The following is a 23,037-nucleotide window of genomic DNA, read 5'->3' as shown; positions in this document are numbered from 1 at the left end:
TATGACAGAAAGCAGCCAATAAGAAGGTTACAATAGGGCTGGGAAGGTGGCTCAGTGGTAGAGCGCTTGCCTTGCACGACTGAGGCCCTGGGTTCGATTCCTCATCACCACATAAGCAAAAAGAAAAAAGCCGGAAGTGGCGCTGTGGCTCAAGTGGTAGAGCACTAGCCTTGAGCTGAAGAGCTGAGGGACAGCGCCCAGGCCCAGAGTTCAGGCCCCACGACTAGACCCCCCCACCCCCGCCAAAAAAAAAGAAGGATACAATAAGAAGGTCCCATTGTAACATTGAGATGTGCAAGACACTATGTTTAAAATGAACTTTACAACTTTGGGTGGGGAGAGAGTAGTTGGGGAGGTGGAGAGGAAAGGTAATAAAAAGGGAAAAACAAAGGAGGGGGGTAACAATGCTCAATAGGAAATGTAATCGTTACTTTACTCATGTAACTGTAACCCTCTGTACATTATCTTTACCATAAAAATAGATATTAAAATAATAATGATAGTCTCTTAAAAGGTTAATCACTTATTTTCACAAAAAAGCCAGCCCAGGCAGGAATGTCCATGAGACCCTTATCTCCAATTAACCACTAGAAAACTGGAAGTGGTGCTATGGCTCAAGCAGCAGAGTGCTGGCCTTGAGCTGAAGAGCACAGGGACAGTGCCCAGGCCCAGAGTTCAAGCCCCACCACCTACAAAAGAAAAAAAGTGTGAATACATTTTCAAATACAAATTATCTTCAAAGAAAACTTTGAATCCATTGTATTTTCCAGCAGTATGTTCTAATAAGTGAGCACATGACATATTTTATATTGATACTCATTTTCTAAGAATTCAAATTTGCTATTAAGTAGTAGGCCTGATGGTATTTTTTTGAGATTTAAAATATGTTTTTCTTCCTCTTAAAAATAGTATTAGCATAGAGGAATTGTATAAAGGGCTTTCATTGGTATATTTACAAGATGATTATAATATACATTGATCAAAAATTCAAAATATATACTATTCTTTATTATTCTTTATTCACATGCATTTCTATGACATATATGCCTATATCCCATATATGTTACATATTCTTTATAGGACACCCAGGTCACATATATGTCATATGTGTTACATACATTGCATGCATCACATATGCCATATATTTGTTATATGCATGTCACATATGTTATACAGTTCACATGTCAAATATGTCACACGTGTTATATGTGTCGCGTGTTTCATATGTGTCAGGTATCTACATGTACATTACTGGCACATGTTTATATGCTAATATACATGGATATACTGTCGTATATAAATTATTGACATATGTATATATTCTGTGAATATGTTTTATGTATATGTAATGTTCTGTATATACTACTTCATAATATTCTCTATACACAGAGACTATATTATATTGTGTTGTAATATAGTCTTCTATTGAATTTATTATTTATTGCCATTTCCTTTTACTTTTTGCTTTATCTGATGGCCCTCCAACATTTATCCATTTATTTACTTTTTAAATTTAATTTAATTTTGTTGTAAAAGTGATGTACAGAGGGGTTACATTTACATATGTAAGGTAATGAGTACATTTCTTGTTGAACATGTTTACCCCCTCCCTCAATTTCTACCACTTTCCTTCCCACCTGACTACACTTCCCCACAAGATGTAAAGTCCTTTTCCAATTTAGTGTTTGTGGGTATTGCTGTGGCAATGGTTCACCAATTGTCCCTTTTTCACCATTTTTAATTCCCTTTTCCTTACCCAAATCACTTGGAGTTTTAATTTAATATTTCTTCTGAATTATTTTCTGAGCACTGAATTATTTTCAAAGTAGCACTCACTTTCATTACTGTGTTGATTTCATTTCTGTGTGTATGTTTACATTTCTTTTACAACTCCCTATTTACTGACTCCTTTCACTAGAATGAGACTTAGATTTAAACATTTATAAAATGATAACAAGTTTCAAGTTTTTTAACCTGAGTAACAAAAGTTAAAATTCACAGATCTTAAACATTATACTAAAAAGAGTCAATGTTTTGTGGAGATATAAACTAAGTACTTTAATTTGCTGTGCTCATCATGAATTTTTGTCTTTTACAGAGATCTTGCCAGTAATTTTGACATATATAGCCAAAATATTTTTATACGAGTGTCACTTTTTAGCTTGTTAAAATGTCATATTTTACTAAATTTTCCAGAAGAGATTTTATGGTTAGCTTTTTTCAGAACCCTAACTAGAGTCACACTTGTTTGTTGGTGTTGCTTTTCAATTAAGAATGACTTTAAAAGATGTACATTTTATTAGTGTTTATTTTTAAGAGCTGAGGTTGAATATATGGCTTTTCATTTACTTGAATGGTCCTTGATTACTTAGGCCTTGCACCCCAAAATGCTTTTAGAGGTCATTTTGGAGATAAGTCTTGTGACAATTTTTTCTTAGACTGGCCTTCAATCAGGATCCTTCAGATCTCAACCTCCTAAGCAGCTAGGGCTACAAGCCTGATCTCTACCTCCCAGCATCAATCTATGATTTCCATTGCTCCACTATTTATGCTCAGTTGTGTGAGCTTTGTTCTGAAATGAACTAAGGGAAGCCCTATTTTCTAGAAGTTGGTCATTCTACCCTCAAATGCATTAGTGAGAAGTGGAGCATTATTGCATTGTTTATCTGTTGAAATGATTAGTGGTGTGAGGTTCTTACACCTGTAGGCAGTTATCATTGTTAAGTGAAGCCCAGGAAAATGTAAGCCACAAGCTAATCACAAACAGAATGCTGAATCCTGGCTTGGACCCAAGGGTACTATGCAAATCATGAGATGATGTGAAAGAAAAGTGCAAATGTGGTAAACCTTGGAAAGGGTGACAAAAATGGAGTTTTCCCAAGAATTGTCATTGTGAGACTGTGAATGGTCAAGATTGGCATAGTAAGTGCAAGATTCTCACTAATATTCACCAAAATTTTCAGTAGTTAAATACATTAAACATTGACTAAACTCTTCCAACTGATACATCATGTGAAACATGATATGGTTGGTACCAGAATAGTTGATTACAAAAATAAGGGAAGCATTACTTCTTGTGTTACCTCATGCAAAATATTTAAGTCATTGGACAGGATGAGAACAGAGTGCAGGGTTCATGGCTTTGTCTTAGCCCCTTGTTTGAGTTTTAAAGTCATGTTTAAGTTCCTCTTCTTCAGTACATATCAGTTCCAGACATCAGAGCCGACTTCTGATATCTCTCTCAGTTCAAGCACCACTGCAGAACCTTGAGTCACCACATGCTCAGGAGTCACCTTTGTCACTGCTACTCAGGTCAGCCAGACTATCCTGTCCCAGTTCAAGTCCTCCCTATGCCTGTCACTGATATGTCTAAGGTTCCACTCCTCCTCCTGGTGGTCAAAGGTGAAACAGCAGCAGGTCTCAAGTTGTACAGGTGTTCATTTATTCCTATCATCAAAACAAAGGAATTATTTACTGTTATACACTGATAGTTATTATGAACAATCGCCAGCAGTAAAGTCAATGACCTCACAGAGTTTTCATATTAATGAGATTGACAGAAATCAAATGAACAAATACTGTTTCTATGGCTGATCCTTAGTCCTTTGGGATTCTCATCCCCTTTTTCAATGTTGTTGTGGCTTTTGAACTTAAGGCCTGGATGCTGTGGTTGAGGTTTTCTGATCAAAGATAGCACTGAACTACTTGATCCACAGTTTCACTGCTGGCTTTTGGTGGTTAATTGGAGGTAAGAGTCTCACAGAGGTTTGTGTGTGAGCTGGCATTGACCTGTGATCCTCACAGCTCAGTTTCCTGAGTAGCTAGAATTACAGCTTTGAGTCACTGGTCCCCAGTCGTATTCTCCCACTTTCACCAATGACCTTAATCAGGGCACATGGTATTGGGCTTCCAGTTCCATTTAGTGTCTTCTAATTTATCATAATGAACAGAGAAATAGACAAGAAGTTGAACAATTACATTTCATGGAAATTAAATTCAACTGTGTGCTCACTAGTGGCCAGTTTTCCAAACTAAGGCAGAGGTCTTCTAATCCATCATGTGTTCACAGCTTGAAGCAGTACACACTGGTCAGTGAGGATGATTACTGTCTGATGAAATCTATATAAACCAACACAGACCTATTTTTAGCAGAGTGTGTATTTTTACTATATTCATCATGTGTTTCAATAAAGAAGTAGCCTGTCCATTTATTTTAAGGGAAGCATTTGAGGATAAAAAAGAGAAAGAAACGTTTGTCTCTTATATCCCCAAGATTCTCAATAACCCTTTTAGTGCTATGACTAACCTTTTCCTTCTCTGATTAACTCACAGCATTGGTCCCTAATGGTAGAGTGGACACTTGCTTCTCTTAAACACTGATTTTGTCTTCTTAATTCTCACGCACCATTTGGTGTGCTGTTCAGTTTTGAAGATGTTGATTCCCATCACACTATATACATTAGGTTCAGCCTCACTAACTGGACTTTCAGAGAAAACATGTCTTAGGAGGCAATGTCATGTGGTTATCTATCCTCATGGGGCATATTACCTGTACTTCCCTCACAGAGAGAACACTGTAACAAAGATTGTTGGATTTCAGTCTTTATTCACATCCAGGCCCAAGCATCCACCATCCCTCTCCCTCTCCCCCCCCCCCCCTCTTTCTCTTTTTCTCTAAAATTCGAAGGGATTTCTAGGCTTTCATGTCTTGAGCAGAGGAGGATGAGCAAACATACATTTTTTATTGTTTCAGAACCACATTTAGGAGACATATTTCTTTTTCTAGTTCTCACATTTCATACATTATCACAGTTTTCAGCCAAGTATAAGTAAAAGTTTTCCAAATGGCCATCCAGTTTCTGCTCTTGTTTGGACATAGTAATGAATAAACTCCATGTGGGGACCCTCCTCACTTCACTCTAGCTTCACTGCCTGTGGTCTTAGTCCTCACTGCCTGGAGATGTCCTCTGCATACTGTGTGGCTCCAGTTCCTCATCCTCAATCTTGGTCATGTTGCATTTCACCCCATTTTTTGCCTGTTTGTGTCTCATTCATTGAAAACACCATCACTTAGACACTAGAGAAATTGGAGGGGGATATAGGGATATTCACATGTATGGAATGGAGTAGACTAAAGTAAATGTGAGCCCATGGGTTAGAGGACAACTCAGCTTCTGAGGGGCCACAGTTTCAGAGAATAAAGTTAGGAGACACACTGCACTGAAAAGCTTAGAAAATGACTGGTGTTGAAAAGAATAATGGTTACAAAGCAAGAAATAGAACCAAGTTCTTTCCTTCATATGAGGTTGAAAATTAAAAAAAAAATCTTATGAGAAATGACTTGGAGGGAGGCTTTGAGAAAGAACATTCAAAAGAGAAGAAAAGCTACCATTCATCAGCAGTGCACAGGGCAGCAATGCAAATATAATGGGCTGGTCTTTACATTGCAGATCATGAATTTTGGTTGCACTTACTTTGTTTTAACATAGTATTTTTTAAAATGTTTAAATCCATCCTGCTACCTAGGTAGCTATCTAGATTTTCCTTCCTTGTTTCCTTGTGTCCTTGCTTTGATCTATCTTAAATTTCTTTTCTTTTTTTTCTACTTTCCTAACTCCATACATTCCTACATATCTACTTCTACCTAGCCAACTACCTACCTACCCATAATTAGTGTTATTGTTTATCAACTTCTGGGTAATGATGATTATGATTAACTGCACTTTGGGGTAGGGCAGAAAAACAAAAATCTCATATGTCTGGTGCCAAGGCAGCAGTCTTCTATAATTGTTTTGATTCTGATTTTTTTCTGAGGGACTGATATGTAAAAAGCTATGGCGAATACCCTAATATAGATCCTACTGAAATCAAAATATACTTTTTTATATTTTTTGGTTGGTCATGGGACCTGAAATCTGAGCCTGGGCCATGTCCCTCAGCTCTTCAGCTCAAGGCTAGCTCTCTACCACTTGAGTCACAGTGCCACTTCTGGCTTTTTCTGCTTATGTGGTGCTGAGGAATCCAACCCAGGGCTTCATGCATGTGAGGCAAGCACTCTACCACTGAGCCACCTTCCCAGCCCATAAAAATAAACTTTTCAAAAAAGAGTAAGAGAGTCGTTCTGCCTTTGGAAAAACATTTTTCAAGGACAAATTTGTGATGTGCAGGTCTCATTGGGACACATGATAACTTTAGTTCTGGGCTTTGATCTGGATTTCCACCACCCTGCATCTGTGCTGGCTCTGTTTCTTTGCCTAGCAGTTGAGGATTTGCATGAACCCAGAGCACAGCCCACTTGGCCTGAGAACTTCTTTAAGGCTGCTCAAATTCTGTGTATCAGTCAGTCCTAGTCAGCCCATACCATGGACATGAGGGCCCCTGCCCAGCTCCTGGGGCTCCTGCTGCTCTGGTTCCCAGGCAAGGAAGAATAGCACTTCTTCCACCCTGTGGGAGAAGTCTAGGTCTAAAAGCCTGGGTCTTCATGGAAGGTCTCACAGTATAACTAATTGGGTGGATATTTGTCTTTTGTTTCCATTATCAGGTACCAATTGTGACATTCTGATGACCCAGTCTCCATCCTCTCTGTCTGCATCAGTAGGAGACAGAGTCTCCATCACCTGCAAGGCCAGTCAGGGTATTAGCAATGGTTTACAATGGTATCAGCAGAAACCAGGGAAAGCTCCTAAACTCTTGATTTACTGGGCATTCAGATTGGAATCCGGGGTGCCATCCAGGTTCAGTGGGAGCCAATCTGGGACAGAGTTCACCCTCACAATCAGCAGCCTTCAGCCTGAAGACTTTGCAACTTATTGCTGTCAATAGAGTAATAGTTACCCGCCCACAGTGGTACAAGCCATAACATAAACCTCCAAGGGAAGCAGAAGTAACAGGCTGGGCTGCCCTAGCTGCTTTGCAGCTGCAGCCAGGCCCCGAAGTTCAGTTGGGGATTTGGTCGATGTGGTCAGTCAGTGACAATCCTCTCAATCTTAACTGTATTTCTTCATCTCAGCCTCACAGTCATCATACAGACAAGGCTTCTGTTGTCATAAAAAGAACACAGATCTGTACTTCAGCGCATCGGAATATGGTATCCATGGGATATGATTTCCACTTGGAAGGCCTCACAAGAGAGGCATTTGCCCTCCCTTTGTTCCTCTTACACTGTTGCACCCATTTGCTTAGTGAATTCCCTTCTAAGTCTGAGATTCAAGGTTCAGCCTGACCTTGTCTTGACCCATCATGACTCCTCAGGTCCTTCTTTAAAATGAGGTTGGGCTGGGCATTGGTGGCTTATGCTTATAATCCTAGACACTTAGGAAGCTGAGATCTGAGGATCTGATTCAAAGGCAGCCTGGCCAGAAAGCTGCGAGACTCATATCTCCACATAAATACCAGAAGACCAAAAGGGTGGCTGTGACTTAATGTGCTGGAGTGCTAACCTTGAGAAAAAGAGCTCAGGGACAGTGCCCAGGCCCCGATTTCAAGGGCTATGACTGACAACAATAGTTATTTTAGTAAAGTCCTGAGAACATTATTGCTCTGGATCATTAGCAAACACAGAGAGAGAGGAACAATTAAATTATATAATATGCTGGAAAATTTAGGAACTGGAGATCATGTTGAATGATGTAAGTCAGGATTCCAAAGCCAAATATTCCATGGTTCCACTCATTTGTTGTATGTAGAATTAAATGATGATAATATAATAATTAAATAATAGTAACAATAAAACATGGTAACAGTTCATGAAAGCAAAATGGGGAAAATGTCTAAAGGGATATAGGTAAGGGACCAAAGGCACAAATGAAAATATATTAAGTATAATATATAATATAATGTATGTATATATACATATATTTGTGAATAATGAAGTCAATTATGTACTGTAAAAAAAACAGTAGGTGTTGGAGGGAAATGACAGTGGGACTACAAAGAAGGTAGTGAAGTTTTTCAAAGTACACTGAATTTAGGTATAGAATGATCATTAAAAATCACCTCATGCTATTAATATATGCAAATTAAAATTAATCCTTAGGTAAAAGAAATAAAATGGCATAATTTTTCATTAAAATACTGAGATTTTCTTGCATAATTGTTTGAGAAGATTGCTTAACAAACCAAACCAAAACTCCAAATGGAAATCTTGCCAGTTGCTATGTCACAAAGCTTCCATGAGATGCCAAAATCCACACAAAAAGAAAAACTGAACCCTGATCTTAGAGACCTTGGAAAAGCAGGCTGATGCTTCCCTTTTGTCTTTAGGAGCTTAAGCCTGGGGTGCTCTATTCCAGGTTTTCATGGTACACATGGCAGCTAGGGCCATGTTTATAGAAGGGGTCATGTCTCCTCATGTACAAGTTCTTATTTCATATTTCACTTTGAAAGTATAATCACACAAGACAAGGCTGACACTTCCACCAGGATTCTTGTGAAATCATCAAGTACAGATCAGAAAGGTGAGGGAAGGAGGGCTGAAGACCCACAGCCTTGAAGGGAACATGTGCACACACCATATCCATTTGTGGGAGGTGAGAGGGGGCTGCACTGTCAATGCTATCCCCAGCAGGAGCCCAGAGTCCTCTGCACTGAGCAGGTCACTGCTTGTGCTCAAAAGAACAGATTGGGTCCTGAGCTTCATGGTGCTCAGGCTAAGAGTGAGGAAGGGGCATTGTTCCCTAGAGTTCTTTTTCAGGATCAGAATTTGAAATGATGAGTTAGACAAAGAAAGTATGTTTATCCATGTGTTAATTTGATACATATGAACAATAGACATGTTACTTCTGCATTCTTTCATTTGTGAAGTGCTCCTATATTTTTTTTTTTTAGTTGGTGGGTGTTTTTTTTGTTTGTTTGATTTTTTTGTTGTTTGTTTGCATATTTTTTGCCAGTCCTGGGGCTTGAACTCAGGATGTAGGTGAGGTGTTGTCTTTGAGATCTTTGCACTCAAGGCTAGCATTCTACCACTTAAACCATAATATCATTTCCAGCTTTTTCTGGGTAATTTATTGGAGATCAATTTATTCCTGACCAGGGTGGATTCAAACCATGATCCTCAGATCTCAGCCTCCTGAGAAGCTAGGATTAGAGGAGTGAACTACCAGAGCCCCACTTACTCTATGTTTGAATAAGGACTGGAATTAAGACTCTGTCCTGAGGGCCCTGCTGAATATCCTCCTTTTTCAAGCCCCTCAGAAGCCAAGGGAAGAACCCTGAAGCATCCTTTCCAGTCTCAGCCCTGTTCTGAAGTCTAGGTCTCTCAGACTTTCACCTTGTCCCAGACCTCACTTACTTTCATGGCCCAGATAATAAACATGTTCCTTTCCTGAAGCTCTTCCTTCTTTCAGTAAGATCCACAGAAAGTTCCTTTAGTTTCCCCCATCTCCCTGTCCTCAACTTCATCTCTCAGCCAGTAACTGCATCCCTCACAGCCCAGAGCAAGATCTCTGGTTGAAGGCTATTGTTTCAAACTCTTCCAAGTATTCCAGTACCTAAATCCTTTGCAGACTAGAAACTCATAAGACACATTTTCAAAGTTGCTGAAGCCAGACCTGGAACATGGATCAAGAGAATTTATGTGTTAATGCTAGAGCCTGTCTGCTTTTTAATTCCACCCAGGTAGATGTCTTTTGTCATTCTATTAATAATTTGCCAGGTAGCCTTTATAACTTCACAGCACCCAGCTACCTTTTACTTGTTTTATTTAGTACCAGCTCTGTCCTACAGTGCATGGTAGAGAGAGCAAATCTCTTCCAGCAAAGACAGTGACAGAAATTGAGAGGACCATATGAGAAAAATAAAGGTTAAATTTAAGAGGAATGAGTGGAAGAGTATAGCTTTTGGTAGTAGGTTCATACATCATCACAAAAAGAAGGAAGAAGAGCATTGTAAAATCTTTCCTGGAGCAGGTGTGTTAGCATGTGTTGCAGAGACCATTTATGTTTTAGGAGGAGAAGATGATCAAGTCAAGACTCAGATGCAGTTTATACAATAAATGGTAATGAAGACATCTCTGATTGGACAATGACTTATTTGTGGGCTCTGTGACTTCGAACAACTGTGTTGTCTCCTTGCACCCACAGCAGATGCTTCCATTTGTGATGTTAAGTTCCATGTGACTACTCTGCTGTTTGGCTTCAAATGTGACATCCTGCACTATACAATGCAGTGTGTCACCACATGCTGATCTCCATGTTGTGCGGCCTGCTAACTTAACTCTAATTCCACTTCCTATTGTCATCTGTGCTTGATTCCTCATGCTGAAGATGTCCTCTCCAAACAGTGTGGCTGCAGTTTGTCCTCACTCTGACCACAGAGCATTTTATTCCATCTGTGTCTGTTTGGATCAAATGGCCTAAATGCATTCACTAAAGAATGCTTTAGTACCAGGTACCACTGGCTCATCCCTGTAGTTCTAGCTACTCAAGAAGCTGAGATCTGCTCAAGGTAATTGGAAGTCAGCCTGGGCATGAAAATCTATGTGCTGCTTATCTCCAATTTACCACTAAAAAGCTGAAAGTGAAGCTATGGCTCATGTTTTAGAAAACCAGCCTTGAACAGAAAAGTTGAGGAAACTACCTAAACTCTGAGTTCAAACATCAGGCCAAGCACACACACAAAAAATCACTTACAACCTAAAGTATATTGGTCATGAAAGATAATGCAGGGTTAAGGAGAACAGTGAACTGGAAGTAGAGTTCAGCCATTGTTTAAAGATATTAGATACACAGAGAGAGAGTGAGGGGAGGGAGAGAGAGCAGCTTCCAGTTATTAAGATAGAAGACACAGATGTCCTCCCAATGTTTAGTAAATGTTATATTAAACAGAATTGCATGACACTTACAAAGCTAGATATGGAGCCACATGTATTCCTAAGTATAAAGAGGAAATACCTTTTATGATCTGTCCTAGAGAGAGGCAATAAATCAGAGCATTCAGAAGAGAAGGAAATGAGTCATTTGTATGGAGTAAACAGGGCACCAATACAAACAGCAGAAGACACTATACATCTCAGATTAAAATAATTTCACATATAATCCTTTTCAAGAGTGTTATCTCTCATAAAACTTTTTGAACTCTATATTTCTCAATCTGGATAATACTGATTATTATTAATTATTTAATGTGGTTCAGGGAATTAACCTGAATGCTCTAGAATCCTGTGTCACAAAATTCACAGATACAAAATGCAGGAAAATATAAAATTGACCTCCCTTAGGAATGTTTATCTCTCATTGACTGGCTTACATTAACATAAATAGAAAAGAAAATACTCGCAAGTCTTGGACAATGTGGGAAATAAAAACATTTATTTTTCTCACAGGACAGCATATTCTGTTCTCATATCACCAGGGAGAAACACATTATCTACAAGAAAATTGGACATCTGTGGTCTTTAGGTCTGTATTCTGTCACTGAAATCTGCCAGATTGCAGTTATGCCCAGCCCTCCCCAACTCCTGCTAATTTGCATGAGCCCAGAGCTCAGCCCACTGAACTGAGAACATCATAATAGGCTGGTCACAACCTGTGCAGGAGAAGGTTCCACTTAGCACACAGCATGGACATGAGGGTTCCTGCTCAGACCCTGGGTCTCTACAGTTTTGGCTCCAAGTAAAGAAGGACAATGCTGGAGATTATTCATCTCATGGTTTTTTTGTTTGTTTTTTTGTGTTTTTTATTGTGAAAATACCATACAAAGGGGTTACAATTACATGGGCAAGGTAATGAGTACATTACTTATCAGGCATTGTTGCTTCCTCCTTTGTTTCCCCTTCCCATCCCTCCCCATCTTCCCACCACCCCCACCCCCGAATCCTCCACCCCCATTCCGGAGACAAAGTTGTAAAGTTCATTTTTCGACACAATGTCTTATATATCTCATTGTTTCAATGGGACCACCTATATCCCTATTTAAACGATTTGTTTTTTCCTTCCCCTCAACAAATTATACCAATATCAAATACAGTAAAAACAGGGGTTATACTGTGGGGGAGGACATACAAAGAAACAAAGAAATATCTTATAAATATGTTAGAAACAATAGCAGGAAAGAAAAATAGCCTGCTTCTTTCTGGAAGCACTTGGATAGCATAATTAATTAAATGCATAATGTTTTTCATGTTTCCATTGTCAGGTGCAAGATGTGACGTCCAGTTGACCCAGTCCTACCACTTATATGCATCTCTCGGAGACAGAGTTGTCATCACTTGCAGGGCCAGTCAGCACATTAGCAATGAGTTAAATTGGTATTAGCAGAGACCAGAGAATGCTACAAAGCTTCTGATCTAATTTGCAAATAGATTTGCCTCAAGGTTCAATGGGAGTTGATCTGGAACAGAGTTCACACACCATCAGCAGCCTGCAGCCTGAAGATATTGCCACTTTGTACTATGAACAAGATTATAGTAGACCTCCAATAGTGATACAAGCCATTACAAAAACCTCACAGGGAAGCAGAAGTGAGAGACTGGCTGTCCCAGCTGCTCTTCATGTGTCTCCACCTGCTGACAGAGCTTCTCAGGTGGAGTCAGTCTTTTAAGGTGACTAGAAAGTATTGGGAGGAAGTTCCAGGAGGCATCTGCACACCCTAACTCTGTCTTCTTTCTCGTGCAAGCAGCATATATCTGACATTGCCTCTTCTGACTTACAAAGAACACACATCTGTGCTTATGTGTAGTCCAGGATGTGCTAAAATTTGTAGTCATTCAATAAAGAAGAAGCCTTTCTATGTATGTCAAAGTAAGCTTTTAAAAGCAGGGCAATATAGTTTTTACAAAAGATTTTTTAAATACAGCATTGTAAAAAAATTGTCATTAATTTTTAATCAATTTGTGATTAATACATAATATATTTGAAGTACAGTAGGTTTTAGCATGTACACGTATTGTCCAATCATCTAAACAATGTAACTAACAAATTAGTTCAGCAACCTAAACATTTATCAATTTCTTGTTGTCAAGGGATATTTTTCTTTACCAATGAGATCTTTAAAAACCTTTTTCTAAACTAAAGGCAGGTACCTATATTCCACCTGCACCAGAATCAACTCCAAATAGATCCAAGACCTCAATATAAAAACAGACACCTTGAAAATATTACAGGAAGGAAAAGGAGAAACTCTAGGGCGCCTTAGCGCAGGATGAAATTTTCTAAATAAAGACCCAGAAACACAACAAGTCAAAGAAAGTTTGGACAAAAGAGACTGCATGAAACTACAGAGCTTCTGCATGGAAAAGGACATAGCAGGCAAGATCAATGGAAAGCTCAGGGACTGGGAGAAGAACTTCACTAGCCATACAATGGACAAGGGCCTCATATCTAAAATATACTTAGAATTCAGAAAAATAAATCCCCCAACAATGAATCATCTAAGAAACAACAGCCTGATTAATAAGTGGATTAAAGACTTAAAGAGAGACTTATCTGAAGAGGAAATAAGAATGGCCAGTAAACACATGAAGAAATGCTCAACTTCTCTAGCCATAAAAGAAATGCAAATCAAAACATTGAGATTCCACCTCACACCAGTTAGAATGGCTTTAATCAAGAAGTCTAATAATAACAGATACTGGAGGGGATGTGGCCAAAAGGGAAGCCTATTGCATTGTTGGTGGAAATGTACGTTTGTTCAACCACTTTGGAAAGCAGTATGGAGGTTCCTCTAAATACTCCACATAGAGCTCCCCTATGACCCAGCAATCCCACTTTTAGGCATTTACCAAAACGATCACAAACAAGGCCATACTAATGCTACCAGAACAACTATGTTTATCGCAGCATTATTCACCATAGTTAAACTATGGAACCAACCCTCATGCCCCTCAGTAGATGAATGGATTAAGAAAAGGAAATCTATGCCTCCATAAAAAATGGCATCACCCCATTTGTTAGGAAATGGAAAGATCTGGAAAATTTATATTAAGTGGTGTAAGTCAGACCCAAAGCATCATAAGTTATATGGTTTCCCTTATCTGCAATAACTAGTATATGCCTAGGACAAGAAAGCTCTGTATGTATGACCATATAAGCTGATGTTAAGTGAAATGAACCCCAAGATAGGGACACAATTTTTTTATATTTCTTACTGTTCTTTTTAATGTACTATGTGATCATTTTTTGTCTATTTCTTTGTATGTTCTTCCCCGATAATATTTGATTCCAGTGTTCTGCAAAATGCTTTTTTTTAATTTTACTTATACATTTATTGTCTTTAAGTAGTTGTACAAAGTGGTTACCATTCAACAAATCAGTTTGTAAGTACAAGTGCAGTTATAAGTATGACACACTTTCATCATTCTCCCCCATCCCTCCTAGGCCTCCCCTCAATACTCTTCTCTGAAACCTCACTCCACGTGTGAGTGACAGAGACACAAGAGAGGCCTTGAGCAAAAGGAAGTGAGGTGACCTGGCTGCACATTGAATGCACTCTCAACCCGCACACCAGGGTGTATGGAAGAAGCAGGATGGACTTGTAGTGTAGGAAACCTGACCCATCACTGGCATTTGTCATCCTATGTAGATAAAGGTAATTCATTAGAGATTCAAACAATAAATTGGAATGAAAAGTTTAAGAAAGATCAGTGACATCAGTAACCAACCATCAAATGCTAAATAGACTTCAAAGTAGTTATTTTATGGATTATAAATGTTAGAAATGTTTAAACATCATTGAAGCTTCTGATCTTTCATCAAACATCTAAACAGGAATATATGAAGAAAATAATGGAACAAATAATGTCCCAATAGCAATATGAAAGAGACCAAATGGGAATCTGAGAATAGAAAACACAATGACCTCACATGCTTGAGTTCTTAGCTAACACATCCTGATCGTCCAAAGAGACTTCTTAGATTTCCATCAGTGCAAACACCTTCTTCAAAAATGAGTTCTCACATACTTAGGAATCCCTCTCATTGCTGCACCTCAGGACAACTAGTTTCCCCAATGACATCTCAAATGCTAACCAGTCCCTCTGTCACCAAGAGATTTAAGGTGCCACAGCTCCCTCTGGGGGGAAGCTTAAATACCTTCAGTTCTTGAGCTCCCTTACATTTCCTCACAGTACCATGAGCACTTGTAGACTCAAAGCTCTGATCTTACAGAACACTCATTTTAATGCAAAGACAAGACAATGAACAAATACTTCTCATTCTGTCCTGTTTCCTGAGACCCCAGCCATGCCACCCTACCTGCTCCCCTTTCGCCACTCTCTCTAGCAACACTATTACTCAAGGGAAGTGGGTATCGGGCATCTTGGCACATTTTTTAAATTTAATTTTATTTTATTTGTGAACATAATGTACAGAGGGGTTACAATTACATGGGCAGGATAATGCATACATTTCTTACCAAGCATTGCAGCTCCTCCATTGTTTACCCTTCTCATCCCTTCCCAGCCTCCCCAGTCCCAATCCTTCTCCTCCGCCCCCCTCCCCTCAACGTTGTAAAGCTGGTTTTGGACATGACAACTTGTACTTCTCATTGTTGCAACAGGTCCACCTGTATCCTTAAACGACTTGTTTTTCCCCATCTCCTCCACAAGTTATACTGACATCAAATATAGTGAAAGCAGGGGTTATACTGTGGGGGAGGGACATACAAAGCAACAAAAAAATAATCTTATATATGCGTTAAAAACACATGCATGAAATAAAAAAACATTAAAATACGTATCTAAGGGTTCATTTTCCTAATATCACATTATCTGACCTTTTCCACTTGACTCATACATATGCTAGATATTGCAAATAAGGGAAACCAGGGGGCTTATGTTTCTTTGGGCCTGGCTTACTTCACTTAATATAATTTTTTCCAAGTTTTTCTTGGAACACATTTTGTCTCTTCACCTCTTAGCATGATTAGAATGAGAGGACGAGGAAACAAGTTAAAATAGAAGATCTGTGGTTCATTAAAAATGTCCCATGTGATCTCACTGAAGCCCATTTAACAAACTCATCTTCTGAATAAGGATATTAATTTTTCATTCCATCATGTCCCTGCAATTGGAAATCAGCAAACACACAGCTGAGTAACATGAACCAGATCCTGACTCTGCAAAACAAACCCAGATCCCCTTGTAACAGAGCCTCTTAGACCATTTTTAATATCTCTGTTAATGAAGAGAACCAATCTTCATTTTAAGTGATTTGCTCACAGGCAAAGGGAGAAAAATTATGTTTGATCAATTATATCACTCTGATTCATAATGATACTTCCTTCAAAATGTAACTTACTTTCCTTCTTTAATCAATATCTGATGGCCTTGATCATAGATGAAAGAATGGACATATGTGTTTGCTCTTCCAATGCATCTGTTATGCACTTCAGAGCTCTTACTACAAATAGCTATTGTTGTCTATAGGCAGTTTGCTTTTAAGGATGGTTAATTTAATCCCACTGCATGACAGCTGATTTGCCTGTTTGAGAGGGCATTCCCTGGGCAGTGACTGTCCAAGTTGATCTTACCTGTCTTGGCCTCATGGAGAGAACCAGATCCTAGTGGTAGATAGAAGCCTGTGCATGGCAAAGAGAATACACAGTCCTACAATTTGTTAACAGCAAGGAAAATCCTTCTCCTAATTACAGAAGTAGGACACAGGAGGACAGAGGAGAGAGGTAGGAAAAAAATCATATCTTGTTATAACAAATGAACCCCTGGATTAAGTTTTGTTTGAGCTCCTCCTTGATGTACCTTTTGTTTCTCCATTCTTCTATAAACTGAAATCTCTGCCTACTGCCAGTGAAATATTGCCAAATGATGAGCAAGTTCTAATGGAAGAATATATGTTATTTTACATCCTATCGTGAAAGAAAAAAACACGATATAATCATGGTCTTATCGTTCTTAGTGACTGCACAGCAGCCATGTTTCTGAATGTCTCTCAAACTAGATTCATGCAATTTTCCTCCAGGTTATATTCAGTAGTGCATGTATATGATCAAAGTCCAGAAGTGCCACTGTGTTCTTTTTATGGTGACTCTTAACAGACCCATGGTTTGAATCATCATTACTGGTGATATTCATTTCAATTCTAGACTAGGTTAAGGCTGCCACATTTCTCTGCTATATAACAATTCTTTCCCTTTTGCAGTTTATGAAAATGTGTGGAGAAGTCTTTGATCATTTTAGAATATCCAGTTTCTTATAAAAATATCATAGCGAATCCAAGGATTTACAGTTGATTTAATGGTGTATATTAGCGTTTATATGGTATTCAAAATCCCTTGAATTGGCCAGTGGGCATCCCTTGCTACCTGATTCTCTCCACTTTTTCCATTACCTCGCATACCATGAATTTTTGTTTTGTTTCTGGCGTAAAATGGTCCAAAATTATCTTACACTTTCTTAGTTTTGATAAAAAAAATCAATTATTTAAACAAGGGTCACTTGTTTCATTTATTGGAGAAAGTTTAAAGGTGCCTTAGTGATGGTGCTATCTATTCATGGAACTAGAGCATCATTACTTCTAGGCTGTGAAAAATTATCCATCCACACATTCATTCATCTAGTCTTATACATAAATATATGTGTGAGTTTATGGTGATTTCTCCACCTGCATGCACAGCAATAGGTTATTCTGAAATACATTCTTAGACAAAGTTCTCCTGTAGTTAGATTACAGTTCTTTCCCTCAAGAGTATGACTGTCGGCTCCATTGATCCCTCATTAATTTAGCCACATGATCAACTTTTTTGGATGATGAGAAACACCAGCTGTCACTGTCACTTACATGATCATAGCATACAACCCCCTCACATATTTGCTCATATATTGGTCAGACTGGCATAACACTGCTGAGATGAGTCAACTTTGCATCCCATGCAGTAGTGACTTGTGGGCCCTGACAACTGCACAGGCCCGTATGGATGTCCTCGCGTCTCATTCCACCTCAGCACCTTCAATGCAGCCGGCAATGCTCTTTCTCCCTGGAATAGACAATCAGCTCTCCTCACTCTTGCTTCTAAGCCCATGTTGCCTCCTCTCAATATGAATGAAATTTCCATGTACTGCTGGCTCCTGGATTCTGTTAAAAAATTCCAACATGATCTTCCTTTCCATGGTTCTACTCGCTCTACTTGGGCCCAATGTCTTTAATCCAGCTGTTAAACACAGTGTTCTCTTCTCAAATAGAAGAGACCACCAAATGAAAGGAACATATGTAGGTTTAGGCAACTCAGTAGGCTTCAGTATATCCCGAGTTTATTTTTCTTTTCAAGAAGAATCTCTGATTCAAACACAGTAGCTTTGGTTAAGATGTTTAAAACCCAGAAGGAATATAAAGACCTCAATAATGGACATTATAAATTACACACACCCCTAGGATGGTGGAAAAGATTGGTCAAGTTTGAAGAGAAGAAAATGTCTTGCTTTTATGTATCTGCTGATGCAAGGAATTCAGAGATATAGGAGAAAACAAGGCTGTGCTGCACAATTCACAAGTTTAACTACTTTCTAATCAATGTAATAGCTTCACATTCTTATTTCATCTCTAAGGATCGCATTACAGGACAGCAGTGCTGACAAATTGCCACATAAAGATGATCAGTGAATCAGAGCAATTCCCAAAGTTCCAGCTCTGGATAATAAAGGCATGTGACAAATGAGTGTTGTGCAAACGTCTATAAATTTCTGGAACTAACCTTTTAATGGATAGGTCTTGTCTCAGATAAAGAAATAAAAAGAAAAGAGACTTTTATCCTCAATAAGATCAGTGGTGCTCCACTCACAGGAAAGAAATGAGCTGATTCTCTTCTGTGGCTACAATACAGACTGTTGCCTGACCTAAGTCTCCTGAGACTCAAATTTGTGTAGACCTACTGAGATGAGGCAGCCGTACAGTTGTGTTTAACCTTGTCCAGATGCTGATGATTTGCATGTGCCAGCAGCACAGCCCACTGCCCTCAGGACTTCTTCATAGGCTGCTCATAGTCGGTGTAGCAGTCTGTCTCAGTCAGCACACAGCATGGACGTGAGGATCCCTGCTCAGCTCCTGGGGCTCCTGCTGCTCTGGCTCCCAGGTAAGGATAAAGAATATTGGGCATTAAAATTCCTCAGTGTGATCCATGATGCTTTACTCTTCAGGACAGCCTTCTTATAATTCGGTTAATAATGTGGTATTTGTTTCATGTTTCCCCTGCCAGATGCGAGGTGTGACATCCAGATGACCCAGTCCCCATCCACCTTGTCTGCATCTGTAGGAGGCACAGCCACCATCACTTGCAGAGCCAGTGGAAACATTTATAGCTATTTAGCCTGGTACCAGCAGAAACTAGGGAAAGCCCCTAAACTCCTGATCTATGGTAGTAATAATTTGGCATCTGGAGTTCCATCCAGGTTCAGTGGCAGTGGATCTGGGACAGATTATTCTCTCACCATCAGCAGCCTGCAGCCTAAAGATGTTGCCACTTATTACTGTCAACATGGTTATGGTTACCCTCCCACAGTGATATAAGCCATGACAAAAACCTCCCAGAGAAGCAGAAGTGAGAGTCTGGGCTGCCCCAGCTGCTCCTCCTGGTGCCTCCACCTGCTGACAGAGCTGCTCATATATAGACAATATAGACTTGAAGAGTGTGAATTGTGTCAACAGTTGAGATTCATAAAACAATAATACAAGTAATAGATAGTCTAAGCAGCAATGGTTTTTTGTTATTGTTATTGTCACCCTTGGTGCTTGAGTTCTTTGTCTCAAGGTTAGCACTCCAACATATTGAGCCACAGTTCCATTTCTGGTGTTCTGGTGGTAAATTGGAGCTAAGATCCTCACAAAGTCTCCTGAACAGGCCAGCTTTGAACTAGGATTATGAGATGTCAGCTTCCAGAATAGCTAGTATTACATGTATGAGCTACCACCAGGAATTGTTTATAATACAAAGAACAGATTCATTGTTTCAGATTTTAGTCGTTACTTTTCTGATACCTATTGTATTAACATATTTTAGCAGTATCTATTAAGAAGATTCTGGGATTCTCCATATATATTATGTATATTGATATACATAATCTATACATACATAATATAACATACATAATATATATTATGTACATTGATCGTGTCCTTCTATTTTTCCCCTGTGCTCACCCTCCTGCCTCCTGATCTGGAGCCCTTTTCAGTCCCACATAATTACTCTTCTATTTTAATTAAGTTTGTTTGAGTGAGAAAGACCATACATAATGGCCTTTCGTTTTGCCCATTTTAACAGAATGTCCTCCAGTTCCATTCATTTTGTTGTAGATTACAGGACTTCATGTTTCTTTATATATGTTCTGTATATATACATATGTATATATATACAGATACACAGATATACGTACATATATGGACCAGTTCATCACTACTTTCTAATTGATTCTAGCACAATTGATCAATTTCAAATATTCTCTAGTGATACCAGTATCACAATAAATCTATATATGCAGAAATTCCTTTATAAATATCACTTTTGTATGTTGGCATTATTTCCTTCAGATGTTTTCCCGGGAGTGGGGTAGCCAAATCATCTGGTATGTCTCTTTTTAGGTATTTTAGTAACATCCTTACGGTCCTCCATACTGGCTATGCTAACTTGCATTCCTACAAACTGAGTTTGCCTAGTGTTGAAAGGGAGTTTAAAGGGAGATGAGAATGATGTCTGGTCTCCCAATCTGCTCAGCCTTCTCTATTGGATCACATCATTCCACATTTTTCTGCTCTGTTCTAAGTTATCCACAGGCAACAAAGTAACAGTGTATTAAATCATGTAGTTAAACACTTACAGATCTGGACTTAAAGGAAGATCTGGGGAACCTAGATTGTGGAGATTTAGTAAGGAAAAACTTGAGTCCCATATGTAATCTGTCAGTAGTAATTTTTTTATACATTTTTAATTGTAAAAATACTGTTCAGAGGAGTTACAGTTACATGAGTTAGGTAATGAGTACATTTCCTATTGAGCATTGATGCCTCCTCCTTTATTTTCCCCCTACCATCCCTTCCTTTCCAACTACAACTAACCCCACAACCCCTTCCCACCCCTCAACCTACCCTCCCCCCACCCCGAAGTTGTAAAGTTCATATTCAATATAGTGTCATGTCACCCATTTTTACAATGGGTCAACCTGTATCCCTATTTAAACATTTTGTTTTTCCCTTCCCCTCCCCAAAAATACAGTGAAACAGGGGTTATACCGTGAGGAAGAACATACCAAAGAAACAAACAAAATCACATAGTACATTATACATACATTATAAACAATTCACTTAATATCATCTTATATGGTCATAAGTACATAGCATTTGACCTTTTCTGCTTTTCCTAAACTTATAGTAGTTATTGCAAATAAAAAGATTATTATTTTCTTTAAAAGTCTATAAATGAAATACTCCTTTGGATTCCCATTATAATTTAGTCCTGGAATTATACTTGAGACTTCTGAAGGAAAACCACCAAGTGGGTTTGGGTTTCCCCATCATCTGAATTGAGATAAATAACTTTTGTTTGCAAAGAATATGTTTGCAATGTATTCTGTGGTCATGTATTTCTCCTGATGTTTCACAAAATGTGAATTTGTATGTGGGAAAATATGCATTGCATCTATATCCAAGATCAGATTGGTGGTTTGGGATAACACAATGGATGAATCCTCAAGAAATACAAATGTGACATAGTCCATACAGGAAAGGCAGCAGGCCAAGAGCCTTGGTCTCTGGTATCTGTACTGTTGCAGAGTTGTAATACTTCTGAGTTACAGGAATATCTTTCTTCGCTAGAGAGTCTCCTGAAACTAAAGCCACAGGTGTTGGGGACGCTTCTGCAGGCTTAATTAGCAGTGGCCTTGTTGGATGTGTTTCTTAAAGCTTTGCAGGAATCTATTCCATTAACACTTCATAAAACTGTGTAATTTGAATTCCAGAATGTGCACTTTTCTGCCTGTTATTCATATTTACAACTATCAGCAAGAGTAGCCATTCCACACAGGAGCAAGGGAAGCCAGTTTACTCCAAGAACATCACTTAAACATTATGTAGCTAATCAACATACTATCTAGTGGACCTGCCAGAAGAAGCCAATGTGGGCAGTTTTGCAGGCTTTCAAACCTGAAGTCAAACAAAAATAGAGGAGCAACTGAGCTCTCATTCCCTGCAGCAGGGTTGGCCCCACTGTGGACCTGGGGAATGGACTACTGCTGTGATCTATCCTATGAACAGGATAGATCCAATGAAGAAACACACAGAGTCTATGAAATTTAGGCTTGAACTTATTAGTTTGAAACTTTTGTTGCCACACGATAATGATGATGAAAATAATTGATACCTTGTAAATTATGTTTTTATTAGGTTAAGTATTTGCATAAGAAGGTATCATTCTCCAAATCAGTTTATTAGTTCAATACATCGTGTCAGCCCCTCCATCATACTCCCCCATTCCTCCAAAGGAAATTTGATACTTGAATTGTCCACTCTGTCAGAATGACTGAAGGAGCACTATGTGAGTCGTCTAATTTCTGGGAGCAATGAAATATATTAAAGAGTGATGCCACTTTTTCTGGGTTTCCATATTCTTTCTGGTTGACCAGATGCTCTGATTATTGTTGTGACATTATAAGGCTCCAATTGAAATAGAAGATAGGAACTTGAATGAAGACACTGTGTTTTTCATATGGTCCTTTGTGATCCATCAGGTGTCAGGATTTTCTGGCATTCTTACATTCCTAGTGGAGCTTTTTATCTCTGTCTTCTCTCTTCCTATGTTTCTAAACTCAGTGATGTGATATTGATTTGAATCTGACTTGGGAATCATTGTTTTGCAATAGATCATGACTAGTCCAGGGTTTTAGGTTTATCCTAATTCTGGTTCCATCTTGCTTGGCTGCAAGAAGTGAAAATTAATTTCTCTTTGACAAATATGTTTATCATTACTGGTAAGAACTTCCAGGTTGCTGAATAAGGCCACACTCAAAGGACAGAATATGGAGGTCCCTAAACCAAGAGCAAGACTTAGGCAATTATTAGGTAGGCATTAAGAAACATATGGCTTTTTAAGGGTCATATCCTTGAG

The 23,037-nt window shown here is 38.8% G+C and overlaps 2 gene segments (V, D, J or C); both read left to right on the top strand.

The window, feature by feature from the left end:
* The first annotated feature begins 6,362 nt into the window (after positions 1-6,362).
* On the top strand, positions 6,363-6,822 carry LOC122116812. The segment is given in 2 exon segments: positions 6,363-6,417; positions 6,542-6,822. Coding segments are annotated over 2 exon segments (336 nt in total).
* A 12,111-nt stretch (positions 6,823-18,933) lies between these two features.
* On the top strand, positions 18,934-22,803 carry LOC122116810. The segment is given in 3 exon segments: positions 18,934-19,017; positions 19,141-19,422; positions 22,793-22,803. Coding segments are annotated over 3 exon segments (348 nt in total).
* The last annotated feature ends 234 nt before the right edge of the window (positions 22,804-23,037 follow it).

This window comes from Dipodomys spectabilis, unplaced genomic scaffold (assembly GCF_019054845.1).
Source record: "Dipodomys spectabilis isolate Male_0828 unplaced genomic scaffold, ASM1905484v1 ptg000137l, whole genome shotgun sequence".
Lineage (NCBI taxonomy): Eukaryota > Metazoa > Chordata > Mammalia > Rodentia > Heteromyidae > Dipodomys > Dipodomys spectabilis.
This window is presented reverse-complemented; position numbering and strand designations above follow the sequence as displayed.